The sequence below is a fragment of the Myotis daubentonii genome, chromosome 14 (genome assembly GCF_963259705.1).
Source record: "Myotis daubentonii chromosome 14, mMyoDau2.1, whole genome shotgun sequence".
Taxonomy (NCBI): domain Eukaryota; kingdom Metazoa; phylum Chordata; class Mammalia; order Chiroptera; family Vespertilionidae; genus Myotis; species Myotis daubentonii.
Window position 1 is genome coordinate 57,879,622 of NC_081853.1, and position 19,953 is coordinate 57,899,574.

General features: G+C 57.7%; 1 protein-coding gene across 1 annotated transcript; it reads left to right on the plus strand.

Moving 5' to 3' along the window:
* The first annotated feature begins 956 nt into the window (after nt 1-956).
* Nucleotides 957-19,529, plus strand: TRAIP (TRAF interacting protein). Its single transcript, XM_059664712.1, has 15 exons — nt 957-1,175; nt 5,337-5,394; nt 5,840-5,923; nt 7,654-7,693; nt 8,142-8,269; nt 9,460-9,554; nt 10,013-10,126; nt 10,789-10,876; nt 11,342-11,431; nt 11,816-11,904; nt 15,573-15,728; nt 16,868-16,916; nt 17,166-17,315; nt 17,394-17,444; nt 17,654-19,529. The coding sequence occupies exons 1-15, from the start codon at nt 1,078-1,080 to the stop codon at nt 17,777-17,779; spliced, it is 1,416 nt and encodes a 471-aa protein (XP_059520695.1). The 5' UTR covers nt 957-1,077; the 3' UTR covers nt 17,780-19,529.
* The last annotated feature ends 424 nt before the right edge of the window (nt 19,530-19,953 follow it).

Consider the following 19,953-nt stretch of genomic DNA (forward strand, 5'->3'; position numbering starts at 1 on the left):
GCTTCCCTGGGCTGGGGAGAGGTCCCAGGGTGGGCAGCGCACAAGGGTTCTAGCTGCCCTTCCTGCAGGTCCTTCTTCCTGGGAGCAACGCCCGAGGTTCCCATTGGGCCCAGAGGGTTCCGAGTCTCCTTTCGGGAGGAGGAGCCAGCTGTGCATCCTGCAGCTCCGCATGGGGCAGGGGCGGGGTGGGGGGTAACGCTGCTGAAATCAGTTGAGTGACAACTCCTTGGGAAGACCTGTTCCATCCCCTGCCGCCCAGGGGGGCTCACCAGGGAGGCCGCTGACCCGCAGGGAAGACCCAAAGGTAACTGATGTGATGTGGGAGGAAGAAAATGGGGTGTGTGAGTCACTGGTCCATGGAGCATCCGGGCCTCCAAAATTCCAGCGCGACTACCGACAGGTCAGGGGCATAACCGATCCTCCGGGCGCGAGGAGCAGCCGTCAGGGTCCTGGCCCTGCGCCTGCAAACCTGGGGGCCGTCCGTCATGCGGGGTGAGGACCCGTGTCCATCTTTCCAGGACGACTCTACGGCCGGGGGCCGGGAGGGCGGGCGTCCTTTGGGTCTGTGGGAACTGTGGGCTTCCAGCGCGCGGGCCATCATTGCCCGGAGGGCGGCGGGCCCGCTCTCCACCGGGACCGTCGTCCCATCCCCCAGGGCCGCGGTCCTGACTCCCCCGAGGTTCAGGGGAGGCTGCCATGAAGGACCAGGCCGGGGAGCCCGCACCGGCGCACCGCGCAGCAGCTCTGATTTGCCCGAAAGCTGCTCCCGCTCCCGCGCTGCGCTCTGCGGTACAATTACCTTCCCGGGAGCCGCCGCCGCGCTCCCGCAGGCAGCTTCCGGCCCGCGCTCCGCCCCGGGATTCTATTCGCCCGCAGGGTCGCTAAACCCCGCCCCCCCAGGGTTCGTCCAATCCGGACTCAGCCTTTAGGCTCAGCCTCCACGTTTCGCGTAGCCACTTCCGGTCCTACCCCGGAAGTCGCGCCGAGGAGCCAAATTTGAAGGGAGCTGAGACGCGGGGGCGCGGCCCAGGTCTGCCACGGTTTCCTTGGCGACCCGGGCCCTGGAGTCGGGTGACCATGCCCATCCGCGCTCTCTGCACCATCTGCTCCGACTTCTTCGACCACTCGCGCGACGTGGCCGCCATCCACTGCGGCCACACCTTCCACCTGCAGTGGTGAGTGACGGCTGTGGGGCTGGACGCTTTCTGCCGTCCTCCCGACAGGAGAGTGGGTGTCGGGCCCCCGCCGCCCGGACGGGCGCCCCACGGGAGGTCCCGACCTGGGCGGAGGCGGGTCAGGGAAGGAGGTGACAGCCGAGCTGGGCGCGGGGGCACAGAGTCCGTTCAGGGAAGACAGAGCACGGGCTTGCACGACGGGCTTGGCGGCGAAGCGAGGCGACTTCAAAACCCTCAGCCCGGGCGGAGGTGAGCGTTCGCCACGTTGGCGAGCCCTTCGGCCTCCTGGGGACGGACGCCTGGTGGGCCCCTGGCCGCCGGTCTGTGTGGTTTGCTTGGCGGGTGGAGTGTGTGCAGAGGCCGCTCTCTGGTCAGACCCCCCGCGTGTTCACCGACCGGCAGGACCCAGTTACGTCGCAGGGCGAGGAGGTGCGGCCCGATGAGCGGTGGCGCTGCTCGCCCTGCGCCCGCGGGACCTTCACTGAGCGCAGCTGGTGGGAGCGATGCCCGATGCCCGGCAGCTGTGGGCAGGCTGGTGCAGGGCCCCTGGGCGCCTTATTTCTTGTGGTGAAATACGCAGAGCAGAATTCACCAGCGCAACCATTTCTTTCCTTTTTTAATTTTTATTACTACATGCCTTTTTATTGTAATAAAAGTATATAACATAAAATTTACCATTTAGCCATTTTTGGACTGTTACGCAGTTTATTTAACAACAACCAAAAATTCAGTATGGAAAAGCACATGACCCGATTTTAAACTAGATCCTTTGCAGAGGGGACATGAGGAAGCAATTGATTTCTCTGGTGAACACAGCCATGGTTTCTGCTCTTTCTAAGGCTTCTGAGAGGGTAGTATTTCCTCCATTTTAATCTTGTTCTGTCGCCTGCTCGTTGCCATTATCTATCCATACATGATCTGCCACCAGGTTCCTAAAGGGATCGGATTCCGGCAGGATTCCTGGGGCATGTCTGCCACCACCTACTTTCAGTACCTTTTGTCCATCGTTTTTCCAGCTTGGGAGGGTGAGCCTTGCCCATGGTGTTCACTTGGTGAGCTGAAAGACGCCGTGCGTTTTAACCATTTTTAAGCGTACAAGTCAGTGGCATGAAGTACATTAATAATTCGGTGTAACCATCGCCACTGCCTATTTCTAGAGCTTTGCCATCATTCCAGGCAAAAAACAACAACCCACCACCCATTAAACAATAACTCCATCCCCCTCCCCAACCCCCCTGGAAAGCTCCATTTTACCTCTGTCTCCTGGAGTTTCCCTAGTCTAGGTGCCTCATGTAAGTAGAATCATACAATGTTTGTTCTTTTGAGTCTGGATTATGGCACTAAGCATCATGTTTTCAAGGTTCATCCATATTATAGCATGTATCAGAATTTCACTCCTTTTTATGACTGAACTAGAGGCCCAGTGCACGAATTTGTGCACAAGTGGGGTCCGGCTGACCTGCCCCAATGGGGCCCCATTGGGCCGGGCCGGGAGGGGAAGGGGTCCGGGGGGAAGGGGCTGTGGGTGGTTGGCCAGTCGGCACCACCCCCGATCGGGGTGTGGGGGGCCAATCAGGGCCTGGATCAGGCTGGTTGGCTGCCGCAGTGCGCATCATAGCCACTGGTCATTCCAGTCATTCCGCCTTTCCAGTTGCTGGGCTTTTATATATATAGATAATATTCAGTTGTACGGAAATACCACATTTTTTTTAATATATTTTATTGATTTTTTACAGAGAGGAAGGGAGAGAGACAGAGAGTCAGAAACATCGATGAGAGAGAAACATCGATCAGCTGCCTCCTGCACATCTCCCACTGGGGATGTGCCCGCAACCCAGGCACATGCCCTTGACCGGAATCGAACCTGGGACCCTTCAGTCCGCAGGCTGACGCTCTATCCACTGAGCCAAACCGGTTTGGGCCACATTTTGTTAATCCTTCATCTGTTAATGGACCTTGGTTTGTTTCTGTGTTTGGCTGCTGTGAGCTGTGCTACTATAAATGTTGGTAAACAAGCATCTGCTCGAGTCCCTGCCTTCATTTCTTTTCGGTCTGCCCAGGGGTAGAATTGCTGGGTTTTATGGTAATTCTATATTTAATTTTTGGAGAAATTGCCTTACGGTTTTCCAACAGTGACTGCACAAGGGTTCCGATTTCTCCATGTCCTTGCCAACACTGGTTATTTTCTGGTTTGGTTTTGCCCTTTTTTTTTTTTTTTTTAATATTTTATTGATTTTTTACAGAGAGGAAGGGAGAGGGATAGAGAGTTAGAAACATTGATGAGAGAGAAACATCGATCAGGTGCTTCCTGCACATCTCCTACTGGGGATGTGCCTGCAACCAAGTTACATGCCCTTGACCGAAATCGAACCTGGGAACCTCGCAGGCCGACGCTCCATCCACTGAGCCAAACCGGTCAGGGCTGGTTTTGCTTTTATAATAGCCATCCTAACGGGTGTCTTCTTTTTTTAATGTGTGTTTACAACTACCAGTTTCCCTCTTAGCACTGCTTTTGCTGTATTTCATAAGTTTGATATGTTTTCATTTATTTTAAAGGATTTTCTTGCCCTAACCAGTTTGGCTCAGTGGATAGAGTGTTGGCCTGTGGACTGAAGGGTCCCGGGTTCGATTCCGGTCAAGGGCATGTACGTTGGTTGCGGGCACATCCCCAGTAGGAGGTGTGCAGAAAGCAGCTGATCGATGTTTCTCTCTCACTGATGTTTCTAACTCTCTATCCCTCTCCCTTCCTCTCTGTAAAAAATCAATCAAATATATTTAAAAAAAAAAAAGGATTTTCTAATTTCCCTTGTAATTACATCTTTACCCATTGGTTGTTTAAGAATGTGTTGTTTTATTTACTCTTAACTGTGAATTTTCTATTTCTTTCTGTTACTGATTTTTAGTTTCATTGCATCGTGGTAACGAAAAATGCTTTCTGTGATTTAGATATTTTAAAATTTATTAAGACTTGTTTTGTGGCCCAACATATGGTCTATCCTGGAGGATTCCGTGTGCACTTGAGAAAAATGTGCATTCGGCTGTTACTGGGTGGAGGATATGCCTGTTAGACCTGGTTAGTTTATTTTATTGTTCAAGTTCTCTCTTTCTTTGTTGATCATCTGTCTGATTGTTCTATCCATTATTGAAAGTGTGGGGTACTGACATCTTTAATTTTTGTTTCAGAAAGATTTCTCCCTTCAATTCTCTCCAAGTTTCTTTCACATATTTTTGGGCTCTCTGTTTAGGTGCATACGTGTTTATAATTGTTATTTCTTCTTGGATTGAACCTGTTATTGATATATAAAGCCCTTCTTTGTCTCTTGTAACCTTTTTTTATTTTTTTAAAGTCTGTTTTGTCTGACAATTAGGTAGACACCTCGGCTCTCTTGTTGTTATAATTTTTTACTTACCCTGGTTGGGATTCATTACATTTCTTCCATTTGTGGAATAATTTTTTTCAAAAATATATTTTTTATTGATTTTTTACAGAGAGGAAGGGAGAGGGATAGAGAGCTAGAAACATTGATGAGAGAGAAACATCGACCAGCTGCCTCCCGCACACCCCCCACTGGGGATGTGCCTGCAACCAAGGTACATGCCCTTGACCGGAATCAAACCTGGGACCCTTCAGTCTGCAGGCCGACGCTCTATCCACTGAGCCAAACCGGTCAGGGCTGTGGAATTATTTCGTTAATTAGCTTTGGGAAATTAAAGTGATCGCCTCTGCATGTATTGCCTCTATGGAGGGAGGAAGGGACGGTGGGAGGAAGAGAGGGAGGATGGGAGGGAGGGAGGGAGGGAGGAAGAGAGGGAGGGTGGGAGGGAGGGAGGGAGGGAGGGAGGAAGAGAGGGAGGGTGGGAGGGAGGGGGGGCGGGAGGGAGGAAGAGAGGGAGGGTGGGAGGGAGGGGGGGCGGGAGGGAGGAACATCAATGCAAGAGAGAAATATTGATCAGTTGCCTCCCATACACACCCTGCCTGGGAACTGAACCCGCAGCCTTTTTTGTTGAATGCTCCCACCACCTGAGCCACCTGGCCAGGACAATTCTCTACCGGGTCCAGGAGGAGCAGGACAGACCCTTTTGCGGACAGGGTGGCAACCTGGCCTGTATGTCTCCAGCCAGCCATGACTCGCTAGTCTGTTTTTCTGCTTCTCATTCCAGCCTAATCCAGTGGTTTGATACAGCGCCAAGTCGCACCTGCCCACAGTGCCGAATCCAGGTGAGGGGGGAAGGGAGAATCCCTCAGCTTAAGGCCTCTTCTCCTGGCCAGGAAGCAGGAACGAGAGATGGTCTCTGAGGCTGGTATCTTTGGTCCTTTTAGACCCTCATGATTTGTGGCTCGGGAGGCCTGCATATGCCCACGGGTAGCTGGCCGATGCACTCCCTGCCTGGGTCAGTCTTCACCTGGTAGATTTGGGCCCCTACTCTGCCTTTCCCGAGTTTCTCAATGCCCAGTACCTAGAGTTGGGGTGTCTTTTGAGTAGTTACCATATGGGTCCCAGAGACATGACCTCAGGAACCACCCGGCCCGTGGCACCAGCTCGGGGCGCTGCAGGGCGAGAGTCTTCTGACTCCCAGGGACACGGTGTGAAATGTGGGGCCCGAGAGTAGGCCTGGCCCGGACCCCGCGGGGCGGTCACATTCTCCCTTGCTCTCCCCTCCAGGTCGGCCGAAGATCCATCATCAACAAGCTCTTCTTTGACCTGGCCCAGGAGGAGGAGGGGGTCTTAGATGCAGAATTCTTAAAGGTACCGGAATTTCTCTTCCCACTGAGCCCCACGCTCTCTGGGAGTTCTTTCTGCTCCCACCAGGGCGAGTACTTCGCGCGTGGAGGGAGACAGAGGACAGGTGAAGATGAGTTGTTGGAGAAACACACTGTTGAGCTCTCCCTTTGGGGTTTCGGAGCAATTCCGACCCAGGGTCGGGGTGCCCCTCCCAAGGTCCCCTCGCCTTGCAAAGGGCCTACAACCATCCTCCCAGCCCACTTTGCTGCGTGGACAGCCAGGGGCAGAAGAGGAAACTCCTAGCCCGCAGCCAGGGAGATGTGTGGGCCCTTTGCTCACACACCTGGCTGTGCCCAAACCTGCCGGGGGCTCAGCGTATTCCGGTGCCCGTGTCTTCCCCGGGCAGGAATAGAGGGCAGAGCCCTGGAATCCGGATTTGCAGCCGAGGCAGAAACCCACACTGCAGACGAGGGAGGGTGGGTTCCCTCCTGCACTCCTACTGCTTTTCCTCCAGGTCTAAGATTCAGCTTTGTTTGTGCATAAGAAGCCTCTTGAGGAAGTGGGACTAGAGTTTGCCATGAACGTGGACTCTGAGGGTTAATTTTCTGGGCATCTGTCAGATCAGGGCTCATTTGGCCTTGGCTCCAGGGTACCATGGTGTCCTTGGAACCTCACTGATTCAAGAACGGGGAGCTTTTGTGCTGAAAGCCAGCATGTTCATCGTCATGGTAACTGCTCCCAGTTTTAAGCTGTGTTCTCCCCGTGATGCATGCAACAAAGGCAGCTTCATGTCTCTCCGGCTTTCAAAGCCAGAACTAGGAGACAGGAGGCAGCATCTTGAGTAGTTGGGAACAAGGGCTTGGAAGGCATCCTGCTCGGGTGTGGCAGGAGCCAGGGGACTAGAGGTGGCTTTTCTTCTCAGGCAGCCCAAGCACATCCTTTTCAACCCACCACTCCCGCCTCCAGGTGTTCAGCCTACACTGCCCAGCCCAGCCCAGCCCACATGGGGCTTATCCACCGACTGGGGCTGGGCTTCAGTATTGGTCCCAGGTGAGAGTCTGAGTCTTGTGTTGATCTGGAGGAGGATTTGCCGGGATTCCATCCACCTACCACCATGGACCCTTGGCCAAGCCTGTTGGTGTTCCTGCTTATGGAGTAGGCACCTCTCTTGCCCACAAGGGTGTTGAATGCTCTGGCCTCCTGAGTGGGAGCTGGGCGCAGTGCTGCCCTGCCTCTCAGCGGGTCTGCAGCAGGGGCTCCGGAATGTACACACAGGCTCCCAGAGGCTCGGACAGTCTTGTTAGAACCTCGCACGTGTGGGGTTCCATCCAGGGCCTCACAGCTGTCCTGGCTCACCAACCATATTGATCCTGGGGCTGGAAGATTGTGGTGCACAGAGCCAGCTGTGAAGCAAGCAGGACCCCAGGGTGGAGGGAAGGAGTGGTGGCCAAGGTCCTTGGCAATGCCAACTTTGTTCCCAGTGAGTGCAGCTGATGCCCAGAGAGGGTCAGGGCCAGCACAGGGCCAAGGAAGCAAGGGGGCCTTGCTTCCTCGCTGTAGGGCTGACCACACAGACCCTGCTTCACTCCTCTTCTCCTTTCCCTGCATTGGGGTCCTGTACCTGAGATTATTTCCCCCATCTTAGCTGCTGCTTAAAAAGTCACGGAGCTAGAGCAAGGCTCCCAGGGACCCACAGCCTGATGGGAGGCAGCTGTGATGCCTGGCTGCTGCTTATTGTGCCTGTTGCCTTGCAGAATGAACTGGATAATGTCAGAGCCCAGCTTTCCCAGAAAGGTGAGTCAGCAAGCGGCACTGGGCCATGGGAAGCCTCTGACTTGGGTGCTGGTGGGAGAGGCCAGGGGTTCTCCCTGCTTGTGTGTCCATGAGTCTGGCCAGCTCTTGTGACTGGCAGAAAAGGAGAGGAGAGGGAGGGACTGAAACTGCCCCTGGACCAGGTAGCCTGAGCCGGGAGGGGCCGCCTGATGCACCAGAGTGTCTGTAGGAGAGGTTTCGGCCAGGAGCTTGGCAGGAGCCTGCATGGCTTCTGGGACGATGAAGTGACTGGATGCATGGGCGAGGGAGCGGTGACGTCTCTGCTCGAGGACTCCAGCCGGCTTTCCTAACGCGGCCACCCAGCCTCTGGCCTGGGACTTGTTCCTCACCTGTCTCTGGGGTGGGGTGCTGGCACCCAGCAGCCCAGGTGCTCACGCTGACAGGTGGCTGTCCTCCTCCCCTGCTTCAGAGCGGGAGAAGCGGGACAGCCAGGGCATCATCGACACCCTGCGAGACACGCTGGAGGAGCGCAACGCCACCGTGGAGTCTCTGCAGCGGGCCCTGGACGAGGCCGACATGCTGTGCTCCACCCTCAAGGTGGGCCCTGGGTCCCCTGGGCACCATTGCGGGGGGGCGGGGAGGGATGGAGCCCCAGCCCAGGCTCACCGCTTTAGGCTTAACTTCCGGTTCTGCCTTGGTCAGCAGCTGGGTGTGTGCAGGTGTAAGATGGAGGTGACCCCCTCTCCCCCAGGCCTCCATACTGTACCACCAGCCGCAGGAAAAGGGCCATATTGGCCACACTTATGAGTGTTGTGCTTGGAGTCTGAAGAGCTGAGGTTTCCCAGCACTTCATGGAGGGGCTGCTGAGCCAGGACCTTGGTGAGGCGGGGCCATGTTCCCAGAGCGGCGTGTACTCCACTGACGGAGCCGCTGACACGTCCATGCGCACTCTAGCCCTCGGCGGGCTGCACTCCGGAGCCAGATCAAACGGCACCCAGCGAGGCGCGAGGCCTTTGAAGCTGCTGTGCTGTGCTGCCCGGGCAGATCAGAGCCTGCAGAGCCGGCGCTCTAGACCCGATGAATTTTGTATCAGCCGGTTGGCGAGCCTCTTGCTCTCCCAGGGGCAGGAGGCGATTGATCTGAACCCACAGCTGACATTCTGGCCTTGCAGCGAGGAGCAGTCCTTGTGGGGTGCCATTGGAGGGGGAGGGAGGCGTCCTTGTGAACAGACAGAGCCCCGGGGTGGTCATGGTCTCTGTTCCTGCTGGTGGCTGGTCTGGGTCACGTGGCCTGGCCAGGGGAAGGGAAGCAGCAGAGCAGCTCCTGGCTGCAGAGCAGGTGTTTGATGGCATTCCCAGAGGTGGAGGGTCTCGGGCTGAGGGCAGCTGGCCAGCCGCCCCTGGCTCCGCGCTGCTATCCTGGCCGCTGTCCATGGGTCTAGATGGTGGACAGCGAGGCCTGGACTGCACAGCACACACCATAAGGCCCAGCACAGGAGTTTGGCAGCCCACAATAGGCCTGTGGGTGCTGGCCGGGGCTGTACCTATAAGAGACATAGCTCAGGAGGAAGCGCGGGGAGGTACGGAAGCTGCTGGCCGAGGGCCTCTTAGCAGAAAAGCACAAGCTCGCGTGCGCCCAGCAGCCTTACCTCCCGGCTAGGGGTTGAGGGGACACGTGGTTTTCAGCATTTTCAAAAGCGGAAAGTTCTGGGGTAGTTTCCTCGGTGGCGTTAGCCATGGTCCCGGGATCCCCCAGGTGACAGGCATGTTGGGGTGTTTGCTCCTCAGAAGCAGATGAAGTTCTTGGAGCAGCAGCAGGATGAGACCAAACAAGCCCGGGAGGAGGCCCGCCGGCTCAGGAGCAAGATGCAGACCATGGAGCGGTGCGCGGCCGGCCCTGCCTGCCCAGGCCCCGGGGGCACAGCTCACAGGACTGCCCAGGAGTTGGGTCACCGCTGTGGCTCTAACCTCCAGAGGCTATGGGGGGGGCTCGGGCCAGCTGGGTGTGGGCACAGGTCTCTGCTCGGCCTCTATGGGCTCCTCCACTTCCCCTGGGGCCCTGGCCACATTCTCCCTGTCCTGTTGCCTGTGGCCAGATGACCTGCAGGCCTTCTGCTCTAAGAGCCTCTCTCTGGGGATCCCTGGCCTGGAGGACCTCGGGCAGCACCCCTTCCTCCCCAGCAGCATCCCTGAGGCTGTGCTCAGCTCTGCTGTGGGCCTTTCTTTGGGCAGACCCGCCTGCCAAAGCATCCTAGCAGCCCCGGCTGTCACCATAGCAACAGCAGCAAAGGGAGGCAGAGCTGTCTCCAAATTTTCAATGCCGTGGGTCGGTATTTTTCAGGATTGAGCTCCTACTCAAGAGCCAGCGGCCTGAGGTGGAGGAGATGATCCGAGACATGGGTGTGGGCCAGGCAGCGGTGGAGCAGCTGGCCGTGTACTGCGTGTCCCTCAAGAAGTGTGTACCCCGTCCCTCTGTCCCAGCCCAGGCGCTACGCCATGGCACCCAGCCATGCCTGCCCACCTGCTGCCCTCCCTTACCAGGCAGAGCAGGTGGAGTTAGGGGCCAGCTCGGGGGAGCCGGCCACCTCCATTCCCTCTGAGCCCACCTCACCATGTGGCCAGAGCCAGTTTCTTAGCCTCTCTGACCCTCTGCTTACTGAATGGGGACAGCAATCACTGGCCTCGGGTTGAGAGAAGTGAGTGGTTATAGGCGTTATTTCCAAGGAGGTTGGCCCGGCTCTGTGAGTGGAGCCCCTTTGTGGTCTCAGCCACCTGGGTCCCAGCAGCACTGTTACTACCCTGCCTGGCTCACAGCAGAAACTGCTCAGACTCGCCAGCACTGTGGGGAGGAGGTGGGGAAAGGGCCGCTTGGCTGACAGGCACAGAGGACCCCAGATGCCTCCTGTGGGGGCCAGATGGTGCAGGGGCCTCCTGAGTGAGGACCGGAGGGAGGACTGGCTGCCCTCCTGGCGTTGGGATAGGACCCTCCACACGCTACCCCTTGAGCTCAGGTGCCAGAGCAGGAGGGAGGGTGGGGCTGGGCTTTGTGTTTGGTTAGTGCTCAGTCCGACCAGCAGGTGTCCGGTTCCGAAGTCTCTTTCTCTGGCCCCTGTGTAGGGAGTATGAGAATCTGAAAGAGGCTCGGAAGGCCTCCGGGGAGCTGGCCGACAAGCTCAAGAAGGACTTGTTTTCCTCCAGAAGCAAGGTACCTGTGGGAGCAGAGGGTGAGGGAGATGGCCGTCCTGCTTTCACGTGCGGTCACGGCTCCTGAGCAAGGCCTGGGCCTGAGGGTGCAGCTGGCCCAAGGGTAGTCGACTGGCTCACAGACCAGGCGCTGGCGCAGGCTGTGGCTTGTCCAGTTCGGGCGGCGAGTCACGCAGGTGCTCTCCTGGCGTGCAGCCTGATGCCCCTGCTCCTCCCGGCTCCGGCCCTCAGCTGGCGGGAGGGCACAGGTCCCAATGTGCTGCCTGCGAGGTCTGCACGGCCCCAAGCCTGGGCCCGGTGCATCCACGGCCCTCAGGGCATAGGGGCAGCCCAGCCCATAGAGCTAGGGTCTCCCCAGGGGCCCCCACACTTCTGGGCCCCGGTCTACCCTGAGCAGCCTGGGCCGCAGCAGGTGGGGCAGAGCACGTGGCCACCCTTGGCTCATTCCCCCTCCACTTGCCTGCAGTTGCAGGCGGTCTGCTCTGAGCTGGACCAGGCCAAGCTGGAGCTGAGGTCGGCCCAGAAGGATTTGCAGGGTGCCGACAAGGAAATTGCGGTGAGGGGCACCCCTGGCGGGAATGGGGTGGTTTGTGTGCCTCGCAGAGCAGAGCTGGGCTGGCTCTGCCCGGAGCCTGCACAGTCGGTGGAGCTGGCTCTGGGCTCCCTCTCTCCCGCGTCCGGTGGGTCGGGATGTACACCTCGGCCTGGTCTGGAGCCTGGCAGATGGCACCAGGGTCTTCCCTCAGAGTCTGTTGGGCACCGACAGCCCGAGGGCACCAGGGAGGCGTCTGGGCCCGGGGGGGCCCGGCCTCTGGGCCTGGGCGGGGCTGCAGGCCCTGCGCCGCTCGGCCTGCCGTCTGCGTGTCCCTCTCGTCCTTGGCAGTCTGTCTGGACTTGACACCTCAGCCTTTCGTTGACACTTTCTCTTTCTGTCCCCAAGAGCCTGAAGAAAAAGCTCACGATACTGCAGGAGACCCTGAGCCTGCCGCCGGCGCGCAGTGAGGCCGCGGACCGCCTGGTGCTGGAGAGGTGTGTGCGCGGGGGTGCCGGCCACGCGGGGCAGCTCAGGCAGGATCTGGGCTCCCCCAGACAGGACCCGGATGTCAGGGAGGGGCAGGGGCTTATGGGAGGCTCACCTGGAGCAGACGGGGAAACATTCGCTCAGAGAATTCCCTCTGGTCCCTGGAGCGTGTGCATTGGCGCTGCCAGCAGAGGGAGCCAAGAGCCTGGGGATGCGTGTCCCTGCCAGGAGTGGCCTCTGTTCCTCCTGCGTGTCACACAAGCCCACTGGGGAGGGCATCCTCGGGCCATCTCCCCCTCACTGTCCAGCTGAGGGCCCAGACAGCACACAAGCTAGTGGCCCCCCTCTTAGCTGAGCCACTGTCCGTGTCCTGTGGGAGATCATCATGCTCCCGCTCCCCACGTCCAGCCAGGCGCTGGAGCCCCCCGTGCGGCTTGGGGGCCACCCCCTCACTCTTCCAGTCAGCCTAGCAGCAGCAGACCCTGGGCACCGTGCCACTCCGTCCTCACCAAATACCTCCCGGGGCCCTTGGCACCGGGCCTGCAGCACGCGGGGGCCACTGCGGGCTGCGGTGGGTCTTTAGGCTGCAGCCAAATGGTACTGTTGAGAACCATTCCTTGCCCTCCTGCTTCTGTGCCTTCCTGTGCGTCGGCTCTTCCCCCTGGGCTCAGCGGCCTGCAGAGCCTCCCTGGTCTCCCCCGTAGCGACAAGCTCACCCTCTGCTGTTCCGGCTGTAGATCTGCTGTCCCCTGCCATGCGCTCCCAGAGTTTAGGGGATCTGTGGGTACTGGTGGTGGTTGCCCATTCATTTGTTGCCGTAGGGCTGTCCTTCACTCCTGTCATTTCAGGGTAGCCTCTAGAGGTAGCTATCACCCCCAACTACAGAGGGGCAATTGGGAGACCTCTCTCAGGGACCCCAAGGGCCCCTGCCCTCCAGGCTGAAGGGTGTTGGGAGGCCTTTGCTTACGGAAGGCCCACAGGCACCATGAGCTCATGGGGAGACACTGACCATCCCCCCGCACAGGCGGTGGACTGCCCAGGGCCTGGGCTCAGTTTTGGAAAGTTGGGCTGTGAGTGTCTTGCTCCACCCCCTGAGGCCTCTGGCACGAGGCCCTGTCTGTACACAGGCCGTGGGTAAATGTTCCAAAGGTGATGGCGTCCCCAGGACGGCCTGGCAGCGCCTCCGCCAGCTGGGCGGGCTGCTGGGCTGCACACTCTGCGTGGCAGACAGGAGGTGGGAAGGAAGGAGGGGACATTGCGAGCTTCCTAAGAGAAGGGTTTGCTGGGAACGGTGTGAGGGGACAAGAACTGTCCTCATGAGCCAGGGGGCACTGAGCACCTCTGCATCTTGAGTTCCCTCTGCGGGGACAGGAGGTGCAAGGGAAGAAGACTGTCTTAACGTGAGCCAAAGCTGGGCACGTGTCGTGGGCACCACTGGGCAGGGGCTGGGGGTGGCAGCAGGAAGCCCTGCCATAAGACACGTGGAGAGAAAAGCTGCCCCCAGCCAGACTGCCTGCCTCTGCCTCTGGGTGCCCCTCTTCTAACTTGGACTCGCGGGTGGGGGGAGGGGGGCAGGACAGCAGGTGCTGTGAAAAGTAGGCCTGAGTGGTTCTGGCTGCTGCCTTGTGCTGTGGCTCCGCGAGGAGTGGGCTTAGGTGCGACCACACAGCCTTGATCGCACTTGCAGGCGAGGAAGGGGGAGCTTCCGCGGGCGGGCCAGGGGAAGGAAGCCAGTCCAGGCTCCCACAGGCTCCCCCCAAATCCCTGTGGCAGTTCCTTTCCTCTGCTCGGCACCCCCTGAGCCCCTGCCCGAGTCTCACCCTCATGTCACAGCCCTACCCCTAAGTGGAGGGAGGAGGACTTCGGGGACCCTGGCTGGTTCCTGGGGGAAGGGAGGGGGCGTGGGGAGTGCCCCTGCCGCTCCCCAGAATCCTCCTCCGACCACAGGAGCTGGGGGCCCCACCAGGCCTGGGTGGGTTAGGAAAATCCTACTGGCTGCAGTTTTCTAATTGAACACCTCCCCATCCTAAAGGTGAAAACAGTCGTTGAGAATTTGGAAAGTATGGGCTTATGGCAGAGGTCGTCACAGTTGCCAGGCGGTAGACTGCCCTGCAGCCCTTGTTCTGTCTGTGGCCTGGGGGCAGGAGACTGCCGCCTTTCCGTCTCTGTGGTTGAGACTATTCTAGGTAAATGCCTCAGATAAGTGGGATCATACCGCGTGTCTGTGACTGGCTTAGTTCAGTTAACATCATGGCCTCAAGGTCCGCCGTGTTGCAGCGTGTTGCAGAAGTGCCTTTTTAAAGCTGAGTAACAGTCTATTGCAGGGGTCCTCAAACTATGGCCCGCGGGCCACATGCAAATACAAATATTGTATTTGTTCCCGTTTTGTTTTTTTACTTCAAAATAAGATATGTGCAGTGTGCATAGGAATTTGTTCATAGTTTTTTTTTAAACTATAGTCCGGCCCTCCAACGGCCTGAGGGACAGTGAACTGGCCCCTGTTTAAAGGTGTGAGGACCCCTGGTCTATTGTATGTGACTGCCACCGTGTGCTCTTCTGTTCCTCGGTGGGCGGGCACCTGGGCTGCTTCCGTTTCTGGCTGTTGTGAGCGCCACTGCCGTGAACAGGGATGTGCACATTTCTCTCCGAGATCCTGCTGCCGGCTCCTTCGGACAGGCTCCCGGCGGGCTGGCTGGGTCCTGTGGAGTCCTATTGGTAGCTTTCTGTGGAACTGGCTGCCTTTCTCTTTCCCGCGGTGGTTGTACATTTCACATTCCCACCGACAGCGACAGCGCGCACACGTCCCAGTCTTCCCACGTCCTTACCGACCCCTGTTCCTTTGTTTCCTGGTTGGTTTGTATCGTGTTTGGGGGGCAGCACCCTAATGGGTGTGCGGTGGCAGCATGGGAGTTTTGATTTGCGTCCCTAGTGAGTGATTTGAGCATCTTTTCATGGGCTTATTGGCCGTTTGTCAATCTTTTTAGGAGAAATACCTGTTCAAGACCTTTACCCATTTTTGAATCAGGTTGTTTGTTTTCTCCTTGTTGAGTTCTCGTTCTCTATAGATTTTAATCCCTTACCAGAGATATGATCTGCAAATATTTTCTCTCATTCTCTGGGTCGCCATTTTACTCTGTAATAATATGTTTTGATGCACAAAATTTTAATTCTCATGAAGTCTGATTTGTCTGGGTTTGTATTGCTTTTTAAATGTCACATATGAGCATTGCTCCTGTTATTAAGTTTACTGTCTGAACACCCTCCTTTAATGTCTGTCATATTCAAGCGAGGAACGTGCCAGCCCCGGAGGGAGTCATTCTCAGTTTCTAAGGTGCCGTCTGCCACAGCAGCACCGAGGGGGCAGCCGATCTGTGGCCACGTTTCCGGCTCCTTGCACTGCAATCTGAGAAACGAGGCCGCTTGCTCAAACGGCAGTAGCCCTTGCACACTTGGGTTGTGTGTGGGTTTTGCTTGCTCCTTCCCTGTCGCCCACCTGCCACTGGTCCAGGACTGGAGGACTGCGCCGAGTGGGCTTTCCTGTGGAGATCAGGGCTTCCTCGCAGGTGGCGCGGAGCGGGGCGGGCTGCAGGCCCCTGGAGAGGAACCATCTCCGGAGCCCTCGGGCTGCTGTCCTGGGCGCCACTGTGACCCTGGGCCACCTCTGTCTGTGCCCTAGCCCGGCCCCTGTTGAGATGCTGAGCCTGAAGCTGCGCCGGCCGGCCTTCAGTGATGACATTGACCTCAATGCCACCTTTGACGTGGACACCCCCCCGGCCCGGCCCCCTGGCCTTCAGCATGGCCATGCCAAGAAGCTCTGCCCGGAGAAGGCACAGTAAGTGGCATCCCCTGGCCCTGCCCACCGCCGAGAGGGGAGGGCTACGGTCCCTGCAGGCCCCGCCTGGCAGCTCTGCAGGGCTGCGGGGCAGCGATGGTCCTCTGGGCTGGACTGGCGTTGGTTCCGGCGCCTCCTTCCTCCCTGAGCACGGACTGCACAGCCTTTGTCTTGCTTGTCTAATTCATCGTCACCATCGCCCTTTAAGCAAGGGGGCAGGGGAGGGGGTTGGAGAGGATGCAGAGGTCCCGTGGGGACAGGATGGGCTGATGGTGTGGGTGCTCCCACTGTGTGGCATGCCTGCCCCCTGGAGTCCTGAGCAGGAACTCTCCACCTCCTCTTCCTTCGGGCACCTCTCAGACTCATGCTGGAGGCAGGGCCACCTGAAACCATGGAGCCCAGGCCCCACCCCACCTAGGGGGCAGTCCGTAGCAGCAGGTGTGGGAAGCTGTGCAGAGCTGCAGTGGGTGGGTGGGACCTGCGCCAGGGATGCAGTGGCACTGGCAGCGGGAGGCTGTCTCCCTGGCCACGCAGGCCACGTGCAGTTCATCATGGAGACTGGCATGGAAGTATGTGCTGCCCAGGGAGGGGGAACCAGGGCTGTTCTTTGTTATTCTCAACCATAGGTCACCATCCCCCCTCACCTGGGGAGTCCCCAGGAGTTGGATGGAAATGTGGTGTCCAGCTCAGGAGCTGGGAAGGGGTGGCCTGGCCCGGCCTGTCCAGGGAGGTGGCCTAGCCCTGCTCTAGGGGCTGTTGAACTCACTGAGGGTCTCGTGGGTGGTGGCCCCTCTTGGGCAGACAGGGCGAGGCCTGAGCTCATTGGTGTGTCTGCTTGTGTCAGGGCTTTCCCTCCTCTGGGTGTGAGTCGGTTGGGCTCTCCTAGGACATGGAGAGGTGCCTGGAGCTTGGGGTTAGCCTATCCCTGAGTGGGAGCCACCAGGTTGGCACGTGGTCCAACCTTCCCTGCCTCCCCCCTCTGGCCGCTGTGACTGTCCAGCTGGTCACAGGGCTGCCCTTGGCGTGGGGATCACTGAGGTGCCTTGCCCAGCACCCAGCACGACACGCCATGCCACATGGTGGCTCCGCAGGGGGCATGTCCTGTGTCTGCTCACCTGCCTCTTGCCTTCGTGTCTCAGCTCTCCCACTCAGGACGGTCCCAGGAAGCTGCCCAAAGGCTCCAAGCAGGTAAGGCTCCCAGAAGCTCAGTCACCAGCATCTGAGTCCCTCAGTCCCTGGCCAGGACAGAGTGAAGCTGGACTCTGGGAGGCTGCCCCATCAGTCCTGGCCCAGGACTGGGGCCCTGCGGGGTCCCCTGAAACCTGCCCATTGTCCTCTCTGCTCCTCGAGAGGCACAGGAGGTGGGGGGGTGTCCTAGTCCTCCATCCCGCTCAAGTGCTGCCACCCAGCTCAAGCCTGGCCCTGGGTCTCCGGCAGGAGCCCCGGCTCTCGCTGGGCGGCCAGCACTGTGCCGGAGAGCCCGACGAGGAGCTGGCCGGCGCCTTCCCGCTCTTCATCCGGAACGCCGTCCTGGGCCAGAAGCCAGCCAAGAGAGCCAGGGCGGAGCCCCGCCGCAGCACAGACGCAGTGAGTGTGCCTCCCGTGGGGCAAGGCCAGCCCACGGCCCACCCACAGCCTGTCGCTCATCTCTCCCTTTCACTTCAGGTCAGAACAGGCTTCGATGGCCTAGGGGGCCGGACCAAGTTCATCCAGCCTGTATCCTTGTTCTGTGGCCTTGGCTGAGCTGAGCTCTGGAGCCCACACCCTCCCTCACCTATACCCCAAACCCCAGCCTGCCAGGGGCTGCTGCCCTAGGTGTGCAGAGCCAGACCTCACTGAGTAGAGCGGGCGGCCCACCCCCAGTCTCAGCCTCTCCTGCCTGCGTTCCAGGCCCCCTTCAGCCTTCGCCTTGACATCTCCTTCAGACCGACACAACTATGATCCGCCCCCTGCCGGTGAAGCCCAAGCCCAAGGCCAAAGCCAAGCAGAAGGTGGGGGCCAGGCCAGCGCTCCCTCCCTCCCAGGCCAGGCTGGACACCTTCCTGTGGTAGCAAGAACAGTGAGGCCGACCAACGGCCTCCGACTTACAGCCGAGGACTGGCTCAGCCGCGGGGTAGGGGCACGGCCCTCTCCCAGGACCAGCCTCAGGGCAATGGCGGACAAGAAGCTGGGGCTGGGTGAGGCCAGAGGATGTGCTTTCCCAGCACGCAGCTAGCCTCACCCCCCATACTGGGCCTAGCGGGGTCGGGGGAGCTGTGGTCAGCTCACTGTTCCTGCCAGCAGGCTTGCTCCGTGTTGCAGGCCCCCATGTATGGCCACGACCAGCTGCTGGGCTCCCTCTGAGCCTCCAGACCAGGGCCATTTGCTGACTGTATGGACCAAGTGCTCAAGGCTGCACAGGCAGCTTCGCCTGCCCAAGCTTCTGCCTGCCTGGCGTCCTGCTAGGCGTGGCCTGGCCAAGCAGAGGGGCAGCAAAGGGTGGTGGTGGGCAGAGGAGGGGCGAGATTTCTATGTTGAAAATAAACAAGAATCTTTTCTTCCTGTGTCTAGGAGTAGACGTTTGTACTTTGGAAAACTTTTTAAAAAATATATTTTATTGATTTCAGAGAGAGGAAGGGAGAGGGAGAGAGAGATAGAAACATCAATGATGAGAGAGAGCATTGATCGGCTGCCTCCTGCACACCCCCTGCTGGGGATTGAGCCTGCAACCAGGGCATGTGCCCTAACCAGGAATTGAATCAGCAACCTTTTGGTGCCTGGGACGACACTCAACCAACTGAGCCACACCGGCCAGGCAGAACTGACATCTCGACAATATTGTGTGTACCTATCCATGTACCTGGAATATATCTCCATTTATGTAGAACTTTTAAAATTTCTTTCATCAATTTTGATGTTTTTCTCACATAGATCTTGTACATATTTTGTTAGATTTATACTTAAATATTTCTTTTTCCCCCTCCTTTTTCTTGGTACTAATAAATGACAATATCTTCAATTGCAGTTGCTCACTGCTGATATGTAAGAAAGCAGTGGACTTTTGTGGCTCTAGTGATAGTGAATCTTCCGTTTGTCATTGTACTTCTCAGCTCCAAAACTCACCAGCGACGTTCTGTGAAGGTCTCCTCTTCCTGTGAGTGGTCACCCTCTCCTGTTTACTCGCATGCTTTGCAATGTTTTGTTGCGGCCGGATATTCTGAGTAGTATGTTAGGGTAACTCTGGAAATTGAGTTCTCCCACACCCCGGGACTGCTAAATTTTGCTTCTTGAGGGCCGAAGCTGTCTGCTTGTGACTTTTTCAAACTGTTTTTGCAAAATATGGGTTCCTTGTGCACTGAAGTCTGTGCTCCACTCTCTCCGCTGCCAGCTAGCGACCTCACGGCTTTCTGGCCACAGAGGAGGGCACGGGGCCCTGCCCTGGCTCTTCAGCCTGACAGGTGCCTGCAGGGTCTGGGCTGTGCCCAGGCTGGCATCTGTGGACAAAGCTGCAGTGATTCATTTCTGCTAGTCTGTGCCCTATGAGAGGTGCCTGAGTCTAGGTAAGAGTCCTGCTTTAGAAAGTCATGCCCAACAGTTTTCCAGCCTGGCCGGTGTGGCTCAGGGGTTGAGCATTGACCTATGAACCGGGAGGTCCTGGTTCAATTCCCGGTCAGAGCACATGCCCAGGTTGTGGGCTTAATCCCCGGTCAGGGCACATACAAGAATCAATCAATGAATGCATAAATAAGTGGAACAGCCCTGACTGGTTTGGCTCAGTGGATAGAGTGTCGGCCTGCGGACTGAAGGGTCCCAGGTTCAATTCCAGTCGGGGGCATGTACCTTGGTTGCAGGCACGTCCCCAGTACGGGGTGTGCAGGAGGCAGCTGATTGATGTTTCTCTCCCATCGATGTTTCTGACTCTCTGTCCTTCTTTTTCAGAAAGGGTCTCTCTGTAAAAGAATCAATAAAATATATTTTTAAAAAAATAAGTGGAACAATAAATTGATGTTTCTGTCTCTCTCAAATTAATAAATTACTTTTAAAAATGTTTATTGAATGAAAACATGCACACATACAAAATCACCTACCCCTTTACATCCACTAGGATGGGTGTAATTTTTTTTAAATATATTTTTATTGATTTCAGAGAGAGGAAGGGAGAGGGAGAAAGAGATTGAAATATCAATGATGAGAATCATCGATCGGCTGCCTCCTGCACGCCCCCCACTGGGGATCAAGCCTGCAA